The sequence below is a fragment of the Schistocerca cancellata genome, chromosome 9, assembly GCF_023864275.1.
Source record: "Schistocerca cancellata isolate TAMUIC-IGC-003103 chromosome 9, iqSchCanc2.1, whole genome shotgun sequence".
NCBI classification, from domain to species: Eukaryota; Metazoa; Arthropoda; class Insecta; order Orthoptera; family Acrididae; genus Schistocerca; species Schistocerca cancellata.
The window spans coordinates 142,314,215-142,329,736 of record NC_064634.1 but is presented as its reverse complement, the minus strand read 5'-3'; the positions used below and the strand labels follow the sequence as shown (position 1 = coordinate 142,329,736).

General features: G+C 39.1%; 1 protein-coding gene across 2 annotated transcripts in view; it reads left to right on the top strand.

Moving 5' to 3' along the window:
- The window catches only part of LOC126100456 (cytochrome P450 302a1, mitochondrial), a 230,022-nt gene that overhangs the window by 189,351 nt on the left and 25,149 nt on the right, over positions 1 to 15,522 (top strand). For both annotated transcript variants that reach the window (XM_049911065.1, XM_049911064.1), the window contains exon 8: positions 12,535 to 12,744. In XM_049911065.1, coding sequence (XP_049767022.1) covers positions 12,535 to 12,744 — 210 coding nt within the window. The remainder of the gene's footprint in view (positions 1 to 12,534; positions 12,745 to 15,522) is intronic.

Below are 15,522 nucleotides of genomic sequence, written 5' to 3'. Positions count from 1 at the left end.
GAACAGGGAAGGAGCTAGACAGGTAAAGACAATGATTAACAAAGTTTGAGACCTGGTGGGTTATGGGAACATAGGATATATCATGGGGAGAGTTCCCACCAGCACAATTAAAAAAAAGTTAGTGTTGGTGGGAAGGATCCAGATGGCACAGTGTGTGAAGCAGTCATTGAAATGAAGAAAGTCGTATTGGACACATGCTCAGCAACAGAGTGGTCCAGCTGTTTCTTGGCCACCACCATGGATCATTGCTCCTTCCATCTGCATCAATACAGAAAAGTTTCCTAACCCCTAGCCAGAACCCAGCCCCACATTCTGTTTACTGTTGAACATCTATGAGCAGTAAAAACCTGACCACAAGGTTCACAGTTGTTGTTGTTGTTGTTGTTGTTGTTGTTGTGGTCTTCAGTCCTGAGACTGGTTTGATGCAGCTCTACATGGTACTCTATCCTGTGCAAGCTTCTTCATCTCCCAGTACCTACTGCAACCTACATCCTTCTGAATCTGCTTAGTGTATTCATCTCTTGGTCTCCCCCTACGATTTTTACCCTCCACGCTGCCCTCCAATACTAAATTGGTGATCCCTTGATGCCTCAGAACATGTCCTACCAACCGATCCCTTCTTCTGGTCAAGTTGTGCCACAAACTTCTCTTCTCCCCAATCCTATTCAATACTTCCTCATTAGTTATGTGATCTACCCATCTAATCTTCAGCATTCTTCTGAAGCACCACATTTCGAAAGCTTCTATTCTCTTCTTGTCCAAACTATTTATCGTCCATGTTTCACTTCCATACATGGCTACACTCCATACAAATACTTTCAGAAACGACTTCCTGACAAATCTATACTCGATGTTAACAAATTTCTCTTCTTCAGAAACGCTTTCCTTGCCATTGCCAGTCTACATTTTATGTCCTCTCTACCATCACAGTTATTTTACTCCCCAAATAGCAAAACTCCTTTACTACTTTAAGTGTCTCATTTCCTAATCTAATACCCTCAACATCACCCGACTTAATACGACTACATTCCATTATCCTCGTTTTGCTTTTGTTGATGTTCATCTTATATCCTCCCTTCAAGACACCATCCATTCCGTTCAACTGCTCTTCCAAGTCCTTTGCTGTCTCTGACAGAATTACAATGTCATCAGTGAACCTCAAAGTTTTTATTTCTTCTCCATGGATTTTAATACCTACTCCAAATTTTTCTTTTGTTTCCTTTACTGCTTGCTCAATATACAGATTGAATAACATCGGGGAGAGGCTACAGCCCTGTCTTACTCCCTTCCCAACCACTGCTTCCCTTTCATGTCCCTCGACTCTTATAACTGCCATCTGGTTTCTGTACAAATTGTAAATAGCCTTTCGCTCCCTGTATTTTACCCCTGCCACCTTTAGAATTTGAAAGAGAGTATTCCAGTCAACATTGTCAAAAGCTTTCTCTAAGTCTACAAATGCTAGAAACGTAGGTTTGCCTTTCCTTAATATTTCTTCTAAGATAAGACGTAAGGTCAGTATTGCCTCACGTGTTCCAGTACTTCTACGGAATCCAAACTGATCTTCTCCGAGGTCGGCTTCTACTAGTTTTTCCGTTCGTCTGTAAAGAATTCATGTTAGTATTTTGCAGCTGTGGCTTATTAAACTGATTGTTCGGTAATTTTCACATCTGTCAACACCTGCTTTCTTTGGGATTGGAATTATTATATTCTTCTTGAAGTCTGAGGGTATTTCGCCTGTTTCATACACCTTGCTCACCAGATGGTAGAGTTTCGACAGGACTGGCTCTCCCAAGGCCGTCAGTAGTTCCAATGGAATTTTGTCTACTTTGGGGGCCTTGTTTCGACTCAGGTCTTTCAGTGCTCTGTCAAACTCTTCACGCAGTATCGTATCTCCCATTTCATCTTCATCTACATCCTCTTCCATTTCCATAATATTGTCCTCAAGTACATCGTCCTTGTATAGACCCTCTATATACTCCTTCCACCTTTCTGCTTTCCCTTCTTTGCTTAGAACTGGGTTTCCATCTGAGCTCTTAATGTTCATACAAGTGGTTCTCTTTTTCCAAAGGTCTCTCTAATTTTCCTGTAGGCAGTATCTATCTTACCCCTAGTGAGATAAGCCTCTACATCCTTACATTTGTCCTCTAGCCATCCCTGCTTAGCCATTTTGCACTTCCTGTCGATCTCATTTTTGAGATGTTTGTATTCCTTTTTGCCTGCTTCATTTACTGCATTTTTATATTTTCTCCTTTCATCAATTAAATTCAATATTTCTTCTGTTACCGAAGGATTTCTTCTAGCCCTTGTCTTTTTACCTACTTGATCCTCTGCTGCCTTCACTACTTCATCCCTCAAAGCTATCCATTCTTCTTCTACTGTATTTCTTTCCCCCATTCCTATCAATTGTTCCCTTATGCTCTCCCTGAAACTCTGTACAACCTCTGGTTCTTTCAGTTTATCCAGGTCCCATCTCCTTAAAGTCCCACCTTTTTGCAGTTTCTTCAGTTTTAATCTACAGGTCATAACCAATAGATTGTGGTCAGAGTCCACATCTGCCCCTGGAAATGTCTTACAATTTAAAACCTGGTTCCTAAATCTCTGTCTTACCATTATATAATCTATCTGATACCTTTTAGTATCTCCAGGGTTCTTCCATGTGCAAAATTCTACCAGGCGGCTTCCTCTTTCATTTCTCTCCCCCAATCCACATTCACCCACTACGTTTCCTTCTCCTCCTTTTCCTACTCTCGAATTCCAGTCACCCATGACTATTAAATTTTCGTCACTCTTCACTATCTTAATAATTTCTTTTATCTCATCATACATTTCTTCAATTTCTTCGTCATCTGCAGAGCTAGTTGGCATATAAACTTGTACTACTGTAGTAGGTGTGGGCTTCGTATCTATCTTGGCCACAATAATGCATTCACTATGCTGTTTGTAGTAGCTTACCCGCATTCCTATTTTCCTATTCATTATTAAACCTACTCCTGCATTACCCCTATTTGATTTTGTGTTTATAACCCTGTAGTCACCTGACCAGAAGTCTTGTTCCTCCTGCCACCGAACTTCACTAATTCCCACTATATCTAACTTTAACCTATCCATTTCCCTTTTTACATTTTCTAACCTACCTGCCTGATTAAGTGATCTGACATTCCACGCTCCGATCCGTAGAATGCCAGTTTTCTTTCTCCTGATGACGACACCCACTTGAGTAGTCCCCACCCGGAGATCCGAATGGGGGACTATTTTACCTCCGGAATATTTTACCCAAGAGGACGCCATCATCATTTAATCATACAGTAAAGCTGCATGCCCTCGGGAAAAATTACGGCTGTAGTTTCCCCTTGCTTTCAGCCGTTCGCAGTACCAGCACAGCAAGGCCGTTTTGGTTATTGTTACAAGGCCAGATCAGTCAATCATCCAGACTGTTGCCCTTGCAACTACTGAAAAGGCTGCTGCCCCTCTTCAGGAACCACACGTTTGTCTGGCCTCTCAACAGATACCCCTCCGTTGTGGTTGTACCTACGGTACGGCTATCTGTATTGCTGAGGCACGCAAGCCTCCCCACCAACGGCAAGGTCCATGGTTCATGGGGGGTCACAGTTCTTGAAGAACAAAAAGGTACATATGGAGCAGATACTGTCATTGTCTTAACATATGACCTAATTGTCTAACACTTATTTCACATTTAAGTTGAAGCATTGTTGTTATTCTAACCAACATAGGTTTCTCATTTAAAACTAGGCCGAGGACTGACTGTGTTGTGACCAAAAATTGGGCCCTTATATATCCTCACAATAATAGGTGCCAAAACTACACGCTGTTTGAAGTTAAATTTACAGAAATTACAACTGAAACTTATCTCATTAAAGTAACTGAGTACATCAAAAAATTAATTCCTGTAACAATTCCTTCTACTATTCTGCAATTCTACTATTCTACAATTTCTTCCACTATCAGGTTTAGGCCAAATTATTTGTTTAAATGATGAAATTAACAGATATCGGTATGCAAACAATACTCTTGACAAAACTGTTAATTACTTTGAATTAATTAATTTGAATTTGCTAACATATTTTAAAATGGAGCCAAATTGATATTTTAAGATTATTAGCATTTTGTCTTCCAAATGTTTACAATTATTACAGAATTTATATTTGTTTATATGTCAACAATAGAAAACAGTTACTGATTTCATCCTATAACAAAAGATACTACCTAGAAACAGTCGAAATAAATTAGAAAGTCAATTACATACACAAAACTAAGCACAAAATTAGATCTGGTGTTACATTCTTAAAAGTTGATGGCCAATCTTTCTCTTTTATGAAAATGCAGATTATACTCATGTACGTCAATGTTAATTAGTTTAAAGTAAAAAAAAAAATGAATTTATAGTAGGCAGATGGCAAAACGAGAGGGGAAGTAAAAAATAACCCATCTTGCTTCATCACATCAGCACCTCATTGGATTGACCAGATAGATATTGCAAATAGCTAACTGGGCAATTCAATGACCACAAGTGATGCCAGAGATTGGGTTTAAAATCTACACACAAAAAATATTACATAAGAAATATTATCAAAAACTACAGTACATCTGTTTCTCAAATTATAACTTATATGAACTCGCCATACGAAAATCTCCATACAAAATATTTAGATACAGTGTATTGTACAATATCACAAAACATCCACAAGTTATACTTTTAATAAAATTTAGGCATCTTCATCATAACTGATGTCCTTTTTGGGTAAATGAAGATTACATGTAAAGATAAATATCATTTTATACAAGTCCTGTCTTGTTTAAGAAAAATTAATCCTCATGGGTTACAATACACAGAATATTGCACTTGCTCGATGTTTTGTAATTTTCACAAGCACTTTCACACACTTTCTGACCAAGTTGTCCACACCTTCAACAGGTCCAAGTGGCAGTTAGTAAGGAAATACACTGCTGTCATGGCCCTTGGAGGTGGTTCTCCTCCTTCACAGTACATGACAAAATGAGACAAAATACCCTACTTTAGTACACTTTTACTTCTAACTTAAGTCTAAGAAAAAAGTTTCACTAATGGCAAATGATAGTTATTACATCATAAATACATTATGTTACTTAGTTCTCATAACATTACAATAATTAGTACTAAATTTGACTATACCATATAAGGTGGTGACTAGGAAAATTTTTTAAATAAAGTGCACATTACACTACCAAAACATTTCTCAAAGTCATAACTGTCTGAAACTGGTTAAACTTGAAAGATTTGGGTTTCTTTTCCAATTGCAAGCTAGCAAAAACTCAAGATGTGCAGTAGTATAGATTTACTAATTATTACATTATGGAAAAAGAATAGGGTCACCATCACATAAATTGATTACTATTCAAATCAAAATTAAGGGGATGGAAGTTGTACCAAATCATTGCCCCACTTCTCTACTCCACTCTGAGCACTACTCTGATTCAATCAGAAAATTAAAGCCTCACAAAATCACTAAATGTTACCAAGTAGAGAATATTCACATTACTCTAGCGCCACAGTTATTAGTTAATCAGCAAAATTACTTTTCTGCATCCCAATATTACAACTTTGAGCTCATAATTCCTCAGAACAGAAACAGAAGTTTAAAGATAATGTATAGCTCCAATAATGCAGCATTATATGGCATCTACCTCACAAAAATGTTGTTCTTTCTGTTAAGTTCTCATTCCCAGCTGCAGTGTCATGAATTGCACAATATACACAGTACCCAATGTTGCCTAGTTCACTGTTAGATCATCAATACAGTTACAACACATTTGTTTGTATACAGTTACCTTTTTCATTAATCATGTCTGTCAGCTCCATTATTTTACTTACCTTTCTCACTTAGTTAACTAGTGGAGTGCATTTTCAAAAAATATCCCTGCTGCAGAGACAGGCTCCCTAACCATTAATACCCTAACATTATTCATTATTTTATTGTCCCATTATTGCTTCATTAACTAATAAATAAACACCTCCTCTGCTTATTCACTGCAAAATTGATTCTACTGGAAAACACTCTACAGTAACAGATCCTTCTACTAAGGTTAACTTAACTCTCATTAGTGATCAGACAAAATTATCACTTAGAAAAACTATTAATTCACTGTATTCCATCAAATTGCTTAATATTCTAGTCTGAAGGGCAATACACATATAATTCATGCTTATTCTTTCCTCACATTACTCCAGGCAACTAGGTTTAAAGTTATAATTCCTTTATGTTAGAAAAGGCTGTACCATGACACACTTCTGTAGGTAGATAGTTATCTCAATATACTGATGGCATTGAACACAAACACATCTATTATACCACTATTAATTTTAAGATCTAATATTCAAGATGGTTTCTTACTGCATATTGCCTCTGCTGCTGCACTACACAAGAGAAACTTTTTCTAAAATATTTCTATACTAGAGAATCCTACTGTAAAATCACATGAACGTCAAAGATAGAATGTTATGATTCACTTATAAACTGCAGATAGCATAGGAAAAGAGTTTGACTGCCTCAGGAAACATGAAAACCAAGACACACAATGAATCCAACACAGATTGTTGAACCACCTACTTGCCAATTGCACAAGGAATTAGTCCCAAATTTTATATCAATGCTGAGATTTTGAATCACCAATAAATTGCACTCCAACAGCTGTACTGTTAATTCCACAGTTAATAGTACCTCTTGTTTCACACTCTTTGATAGCTTACCAGCAGCACCAATAATTTTTATTCCAGAAACATGCATCACTATACCTTCTGTGTTTTTACTAGATTCAAAAAATGCCCTTGAAATGCCATTCAAGTCACTACCCCCTGTTCAGTAAACACTTAACATGTATACCTTGTACTCTTGTTATTATGTGGTGCCGCACTTCCTTTTACTTACCATGAGATCTTCATACAACAAATCCTCATTAATCTTTTCTTCACTTAACGCATTGCCCCCATTATCAATTATAAATTCAAATACCCCATTCTCATCATCTCATCACTACTGGATTTGTCATTGCTATCATCGTTACAACTACAGTCAGAATCAGACCTATGCTATGCTTTAGGTCTTGTACCTCTTCCAATTTTTGCTGTATTTCAGTAAATTTTGAATCTAAATTTTTATTTACTTTTTCCAGTTTTTCCTCTACCACTACTGCACATTTGGTTGCTACCTCCATTTCAAAATCATTTTTAATCTGATCAATTTGCTTTGTCACACATCCAACTTTGATCCACCCCGACTACTCCCAAATCACCCTCTGTTAACTTCCCAGAATTTCTTAACCTTGAACATTGCCTCACTATCAAACCCCAAATCCTTCAACTTGCAAACTAACCTTACATCTTCAGAAAAAACCACAATCCCCCACCCAAAAATGATCCCAACCTTATAATCCTACTTGCTGATGAAGTTTCCACCTCTGTTGTTTTAAGCTGCAATGATTACCTGGCAAAAGGACTCTGTCAGCTGTAAGATTCACCCACTGAAAAACCTGCTGCAGTGACTCCATTCCAGAAATCCAGGAGGATCTCCACTCTCTCCTCAAATCCTTAGGCCCATCCCACAACCTCTCCCTGGAGTCTCTCTGCTCACTCCTATTACTCCCCACACTCCTACCATCTACATGCTTCCTAAAGTCCACAAACCCAACCACCCAGGACCCTCCCATCATGTGGCTGGTCACTGCCCCCCCCCTCCCGCCCCCCCTCCCCCGGCCCCACACCCACCCACCCACACACACACACACACACACTGAGTGAATTTCAGCTTTTGTAGATAAACACCTTCAGCTTATTACCTGCTACCTACCGTCCTACATATAAAAGGTACCATTCATTTCTTCCACCAATTCTCCGCAGTTCCTGTTCCCTTACCACACGGTGCACTGCTCGTCACTATTGATGCTATCTCCCTTTACTCTAAGATCCCTAATAACCATGGCCTTACTGCTATTAAACACTACCTTTCCCAACACCCGACAGATTCCAGACCAAGAGTCTCCTTTCTAGTTGCCATGACCAACTATATACTCACCCACAATTACTTGTCCTTTGAAGGCATTACATACAAACAAATATGGGGTATGGCTAAGAGCATCTGCATGGCACCATCCTATGCCAGCTTATTCATGGACCATCTATAGGAAGGCTTCCTAAACACCCAGAATCCCAAACCCCTCATCTGGTTCAGATTCATCGATGACATCTTCATGATCTGGATCAAGGGTGAGGACACCCTATCCACATTCCTCCAGAACCTCAATACCTTCTGCCCCACTTGCTTCATCTGGTCCTGATTAACCCAACAAGCCACCTTCCCCTATGTTGACCTCCACTTAAAGATGGCCACATCAGTACCTCTGTCCATATCAAACCTACCAACCACCAGCATTACTTCCGCTTCAACTGCCACCCATTCCATACCAAGAAGTCCATTCCATACAGCCTAGCCACGTTCATTCCATACAGCCTAGCCACACATGGCCATCACGTTTGCAGTGACAAGCAGTCCTCTCAAAAGATACCAAGGGTCTCACTGAGGCCTTTAAAGACTGTAATTACCCTTACAACCTTGTACAAAAGCAGATATCCCATGCCTTATCTTTCCAGTCACTCACTACCTTTCAAAGTCCCACTGCCCGGCCACAGAGGAGCATTTCCCTCATGACTCAGTACCACCTAGGAATGGAGCAACTTGATTATGTTCTCCACCATGGTTTTGACTACCTCTTGTTGTGCCCCGAAATGAGAAATGTCCTACCCACTATCCTTCCCACCCTTCCCACCGTGGTATTTTGCCACCCACTGAAACTTCATCCTTGTCCATCTCTACGCAATCCCTGCCTCATGGCTCATATCCTGTAATAGACTTAGATGCGGGACCTGTCCCGTACATCCTCCCACCAACATCTACCCCAGTCCAGTCATAGATATCATCTATCCCATCAAAGGCAGGGCTGCCTGTGAAACCAGTTGTGTTACCTACAAGCTAAGCTGCAACCACTGTGCTACATTCTATGTGGACAACACAACCAACAAGCTGTCTGTTCACATGAATGTTTACTGACAAATTGTGGCCAAGAAACAACTGGACCGCGCTATTGCTGAGCACACCACTCAACACAACATTCTTCATTTCAGTGACTGCTTCACAGCCTGTTCCATCTGGATCTTTTCCACCAACACCAGCTTTTCTGAGCTGTGAGAGTGGGAACTCTCCCTGTGATATATCCTACATTCCTGTAAACCTCCTGGCCTTTCCCTGTTTGCATTCCAGTACTATACAGACCTCTATTCCACAGACGCACACAGTCTTTTTACTTCTCTCCTTTCTGCTACTCCTCCTCTCCCTACCCCAACCTCTGTCTAACCTCCTGACTGCACCTAGCTGCCTTACCCTCTCCCCATCCATCTCTGCACACTCCCACAAGTAACACCTTACTGTCCACCACCCCTATCCTGCTATCCCTCCCCCTCCCTGCTCCAGCCTCCTCCTTACCCCTGCCACCCAGTTGCCTCTCCCATCATGCACTGCTGCTGGCAGTCTGTCTTCAGTTACCAGATACTGTGGTCACATGTGTGTGCGTTGCTTTTGCATGAGTGTGTGTGTATGTTGTCTGTTTTCTACAAAGGTCTTGTTGGCTGAAAGCTTTCTTTCTCACAGTCTTTTGCTGTGCTGATCTGCAGCTCAGCATCTCTATATGGTGAGTAGCCACTATCCTTTCATAATATTGTTTTACATTTCTTGAGGACACTGACTGGGATCTTACCTAACACTGTGTATTTTTTTATTGTTTAATTGGTGTATTACTCATTCCACCTCTTTCTCTGTTGTTTGAAAGAGCACCATTGAGTGTGGTGGCTGGTCCTGGTGTAGAATATATGTGTCTGGAAATTTCTCTTGCAGTTTCTTAGCAGTGCCGATGAAATATTCATTCATGAAGTTTGAGTTGCTGATTTGAATATCTTTGTTTTTAATCTTTTTTTCCAGATGTTTTTGTCCAACATTTGCTGTCTCCTGTTTGATTATGTTCCAGATTGCTTTGCTTTTGTTATCTGCCTTAAGTAATGTTTCAATGACTGCAAGTTCGTTTGCAGCTAGCAGTACCTTTCTATAAGTTCTCCAGTAATTTTTGTAAAATGCTGAACAGGTGTGTCAATTTGGCTATTTTGGATGGATGTGAGATACCTTAGAGTTTCAGAGGAGTTTTTGATACTGCTGTTCACCATATAATTTTTTTCAGCCTTCAACAATGATGTGCAATATTTTGGGAAATGCTTCCTCAGAGTTTAGTTTAAACATTGTCATGAACATTTTGTTTACATTTGTTTCAGCATACCTTTCCTTCCACCTTTCATGTTGTAGATGGAATAGGAACTAACATGCATTTGATTCTGAGAAGATGCTTTTGTATTCATTCAATTTGTTTACTTATATTTGCTTTTAATATCTGCTAGAGATGATGTGATAGGCCTAGCTCTTGAGCAAGTAACTTTCAGTGCCTTCTTTCTATGTATGTTGCCACTTAGTTTGTTATTGAGGAAGATTTTTGGTCACTCCAGTTAGATATTTTACGAGTCATGTTGCAGCATAGCTGCAGAGAATACAGTATTCAGGTATGTACTACTAACACGTTCTCACTTCCCACGCCCGGGTTCCCGGGTTCGATTCCCGGCGGGGTCAGGGATTTTCTCTGCCTCTTGATGACTGGGTGTTGTGTGCTGTCCTTAGGTTAGTTAGGTTTAAGTAGTTCTAAGTTCTAGGGGACTGATGACCATAGATGTTAAGTCCCATAGTGCTCAGAGCCATTTGAACCATTTTTTACTACTAACAAATTCTGATTTTGTTGTGTTCATATTTAAATCCCCACATATGAGAAAGTTCAGTTTTGGGCTAGATACTGTGCTCTGATTGAGTTTTGAGAAAAAATGTCTGTATTAGCACTAGGGAATCTATATAAACAAAATACAATTAATTCTCTAATCATATAAGTCCACTATCACCTAACATTGCATTTCCACTGGTCATTTGCTGAAATATAATGAAACAAAGATTGTGGGCCATAAGTCAAATCTTCAGAGCTCAATCATCAGTAAATCAGTGGAATTATGACTGCTTGAATCCCTTATGAATCAAGATGGTGGTTTCCAGTTAAATTCTACATTGGACTCAATTATTGAAAAACTTCATACTCTGCATAATCAGCACTATCCTGTGGTCTTACCTTGTGAAGACTATCTTTCAGATATCAAAGAGGTGATCTTTCACCATGGACAGTGTGCAGAGACTTACAGCTGAAGCACATGTGCTCAAGCAACACATGCATAATACCAACCAGGACACCATGCATGTACAAACAGGATTTTAAATAGGGGAGCTTAGTGTATTACTCATCAGTATTCACCTGAAGATGACCAGAAGACTGTGTGCAGAAATATCGTGCCAGCAAGTTACAGACATCCAGCAGTTCCCAAAATTTTATAGAACAGTTTTCATATTTTTGAAAGCCCTCTTCATAACTTGGTCTGTAGAATATGACATAAGTGAAGGAGTGAATGAATGTGTGTGATGACTGAATTAAGGCTGTTCATCACTCCATACTGTAGACTATATGCAATTAATTACCCATATAATGTACATTAGAAAAAATATTTATCTATATACCACAAACAGGTCAATAAATGAGCATGGAATTGGAGCCTTCCAGAAGAAATTAAAGATGTAAATGACCCAGCACTTCTAGCCAAACGCTTAAGGAACAATTTTGAATAACGCTTAATATATCATAAATGAAGTGCACCCTGTTAGCTGAGTGGTCAGCACAGTGGAATGCCATGCCATGGGACCTGGGTTCGATTCCCAGCTGGGTCGAAGATTTTCTCCACTCAGGACTGGGTGTTGTGTTGTCTTCATCATAATCTCATCCACATTGACATGCAAGCCATTGAAGCGGCATCACCTAAAAAGACTTGCACCAGGCGACTGGTCTACCTGACAGGAGGCACTAGCCACACGACATTTCATTTCAGCATAAATGAATAGTTAAAACAGCCCTCAACAGCCCAATAACTATCCCTAAACTGCAATATGTAACTTTATTCCCATATATGTGTATTATGTAAAATATATATTAATGACATAACTAGGAATGCTATAGAACTATGTATGAAAACTTCCAAAAAATGTAAGAAATTATGTATGTTATTTAATAAGAGCATTGTATCAACCACTGACAAAATCCTTACAATATAAATTGTACCAAGGATGAGTAAATAAATATATAATAAGAAAATCCACTACCTCTGTATCATGTAAGGAGTGCAGAATATGAGACAACAGATAAAGAATACCAATAATTTAATTTTTAAAATCTAAAATTTTCATTGATAACATGTTTGAAAATGAAATTCAGTTACTCATACTGAAAACTAGTAAAATGTAAAATATGAGTAATATTCATAATATTGATCGTAACAATTAATATACATGTTTTGTATTTCAGACTGTGGTTGTGACACAAAATCAAGTATCATGTCGGCTACCAGAGTACTTCCCAGACCCTGATCGCTTTGTCCCAGAAAGGTGGCTGAAAGGACATGCTTTGTATCATGGTAGTGTCAGCCCATATTTGGTACTTCCTTTTGGGCATGGACCACGCAGCTGTATTGCTCGCCGCCTAGCAGAGCAAAATATGCAAATTCTGTTGCTGAAGGTATGTGAGTTGCAAACAAACTGAAGATAATTGTTATTGCCTTTTTTTTGTTTCCTCACTGAATGTGCATAGAAAAAGACTTCAAGTGTCTCTTTATTACCACTTTATTTCCAAGAAGTTGGGCTTCGCCTTTCTTTGCCTGAGCCCTGTTTAGAGATCGGATGAAAGAAATGAATGAGAACTAAAATATAATGTCTCCGTGACAATAAAGTAATTAAAGGACACAAACTGGCTAAAAAAATTGGATCTGAATCAAGCAAAGTGAGTTGTCTTTAGAAGTGTGTATAGAACAATGAACCGTTTGAAATGAGAAAATGGACATGAGTTAGTATTTTGTCTGGGAATCAAATGTTTTGAAGAATTTTCAACAAAATTTGCCCCTGAGAAACAAAGCATTGATATCAACTTGATACTTGCTGGTGAGACTGTGAGTAATATATTTGGTAGTTAGGCTTTCACTTATCCTTGAGCAGCTTCTGCATTCTGATTGGTTGCATTCTGATTGGCTGCTACAGAAGAGATACTTTTGGGATCCACTCCTCATTCCATTTACTTTATAGACTGATCAGGTTTGCAAACTTAATGAAACTGAGAAATTTAGATATTGGTGTTAACTGGTAACTTTGTTGGTGAGCATTTTTCTACATTCTCATACCAGAGTGTTTTTCTGTTTGATATATGGTGGATTAATATCTACATATACATCTACATGATGCTCTACAGATCACTGTGAAATGTGTGGCAGACAGCAGTCACCATTGTATCACTTGTTAGGGTTTCTTCCTGTTCTGCAGTGGATTGTGGGAAGAGTGTCACAATGTAGTCAGTGAATTGGAGTGGACTTGATGGTCCCCGATGTTAGCATCACTGTGTGGTTTAACTGCAGTTCTGCATGCCATACATCTTTATATCACAACAGTTTAGCCAAGTGGGTACAAAGTACTGTATGTGGTACAGAGCCCAGTGAAGCCCAGTGAAGCTGTCTGCAGGATCCTTGTTTGTACTCTTCAAGAGGTGACTCTTATTTGTGGAGAATATTGTTTCATACTCCAGCTTTAGAGGCAGTGCAGGGAAGATACCGATTGTACAGCAGATATATGTCCAGTTTGACATATATTTAGGATGCCTATTGGACTGGATTGATAGTTTAATGTTCACAACCATGTTTCAAATGTTAAAGTAGTGCATTTCAGGTTTTCCCATGTTAGGACAATCAGTTTTCTGAAGTAGATAGGCTGACTCCTCCTCATGATGCTCCTAGATAAGTGCATTTGACAGCTCAAAAAGTGGGTCACCACTGAATTTTGTAGGCCGCACCTGACTGTATGCAACCAACATAGCATAGCTGCGTTGCAGGTCCTCTAATCCTGCAGCAGTACAGTTGTTTGACTATACACAGTGGTTACCACAAGAGACCACTAGAGAACACTGCTCATTATTGCAGTTAGTCCAGACGTAACCTAATATCACTATAGAAAAAATATTAGAAAACATGTTATTAGAGATGAGACAGTCCTCGAGCAGGTGAGCCGATTTTTGTAACATGAGTGAGCGTGTTGTGCACTTTGTACACATGTAGTCAAAAGCTGTCATTACGCTACCAAAGGAAACATGTATGAGTTAAATCACAGTTTAATTTTAGTTTATTTAAACAACAATATAAGAAACTTATATTACATTGATAATTTCCTATTTGATTAAACGAATAAGAAACTTTCATACCATTCTATTAAACTTTCATACCATTCTATTGCCACAGTTGACATATCAATCTATTCCAACACTTTTAAGCACATACTGAACAAAAACGCTCTTTCATTGCAATTTAAAAGGACAAGGGCTTTATACCTTGATGAAGTATCAGTTATAAGTTCCTTCCAAATGGTTCAAATGGCTCTGAGCACTATGGGACTTAACAGCTGTGGTCATCAGTCCCCTAGAACTTAGAACTACTTAAACCTAACTAAGCTAAGGACATCACACACATCCATGCCCGAGGCAGGATTCGAACCTGCGACCGTAGCAGTCGCACGGTTCCGGACTGTGCACCTAGAACCGCGAGACCACCGCGGCCGGCGAAGTTCCTTCCGTTCCTTCCATCTACACAGTTAATTGTCTTGCGAATTTTTGGGAAATGCTTTACACTTCTCACATGTATGCACTGTTTTTACATGTCATTTGCAAACAAAGCTGTGGCATGAGTTACACCTTATGGTAGTAGATACATTTCTTGCTCATCCACATGTCACACACCAACCTCTTTTCTTGGTCGTAGGCTCCTTAATTCTTTCAACACATTGATCTTTGTATTTCATGTGGAAAGCTGCAATGTTGACAGGAAGTGAAGGAATACTAGCTCTTTCCACTAGTTGAGGCTTCACAAGAGACAGTGCTAAATCTTTCAAGAAAATTCTTACCTTCTTTTTTGGATTTGTCTCATTTGCATGAAAAAATATTTGCGCATTGATTCCTGCTATATCCATTAGAGCATAGAATAGAACCAATGGTCATCTTTTTGTCATTTGTGTGACAGAAAATGCACCTCCCAGTTGATTGACTGTGTCCACTTCTCCCTTTGTTTTATTGTCATCCAAAACTATCTCTGGTGTACCTGAAATCATGCATAGTTGAAAGTAATATAACTGCCTCGTTTTGTTTTGGCACATATGAGACTAGCATCATATCATTCTGAAAACGAAATAAAGAGGAGTGAACAGCCCTACATTTCCCAGGTAAGAATTCTTGTGGGATCTCGCGTTTGTTTTTTCTCAATGTGTC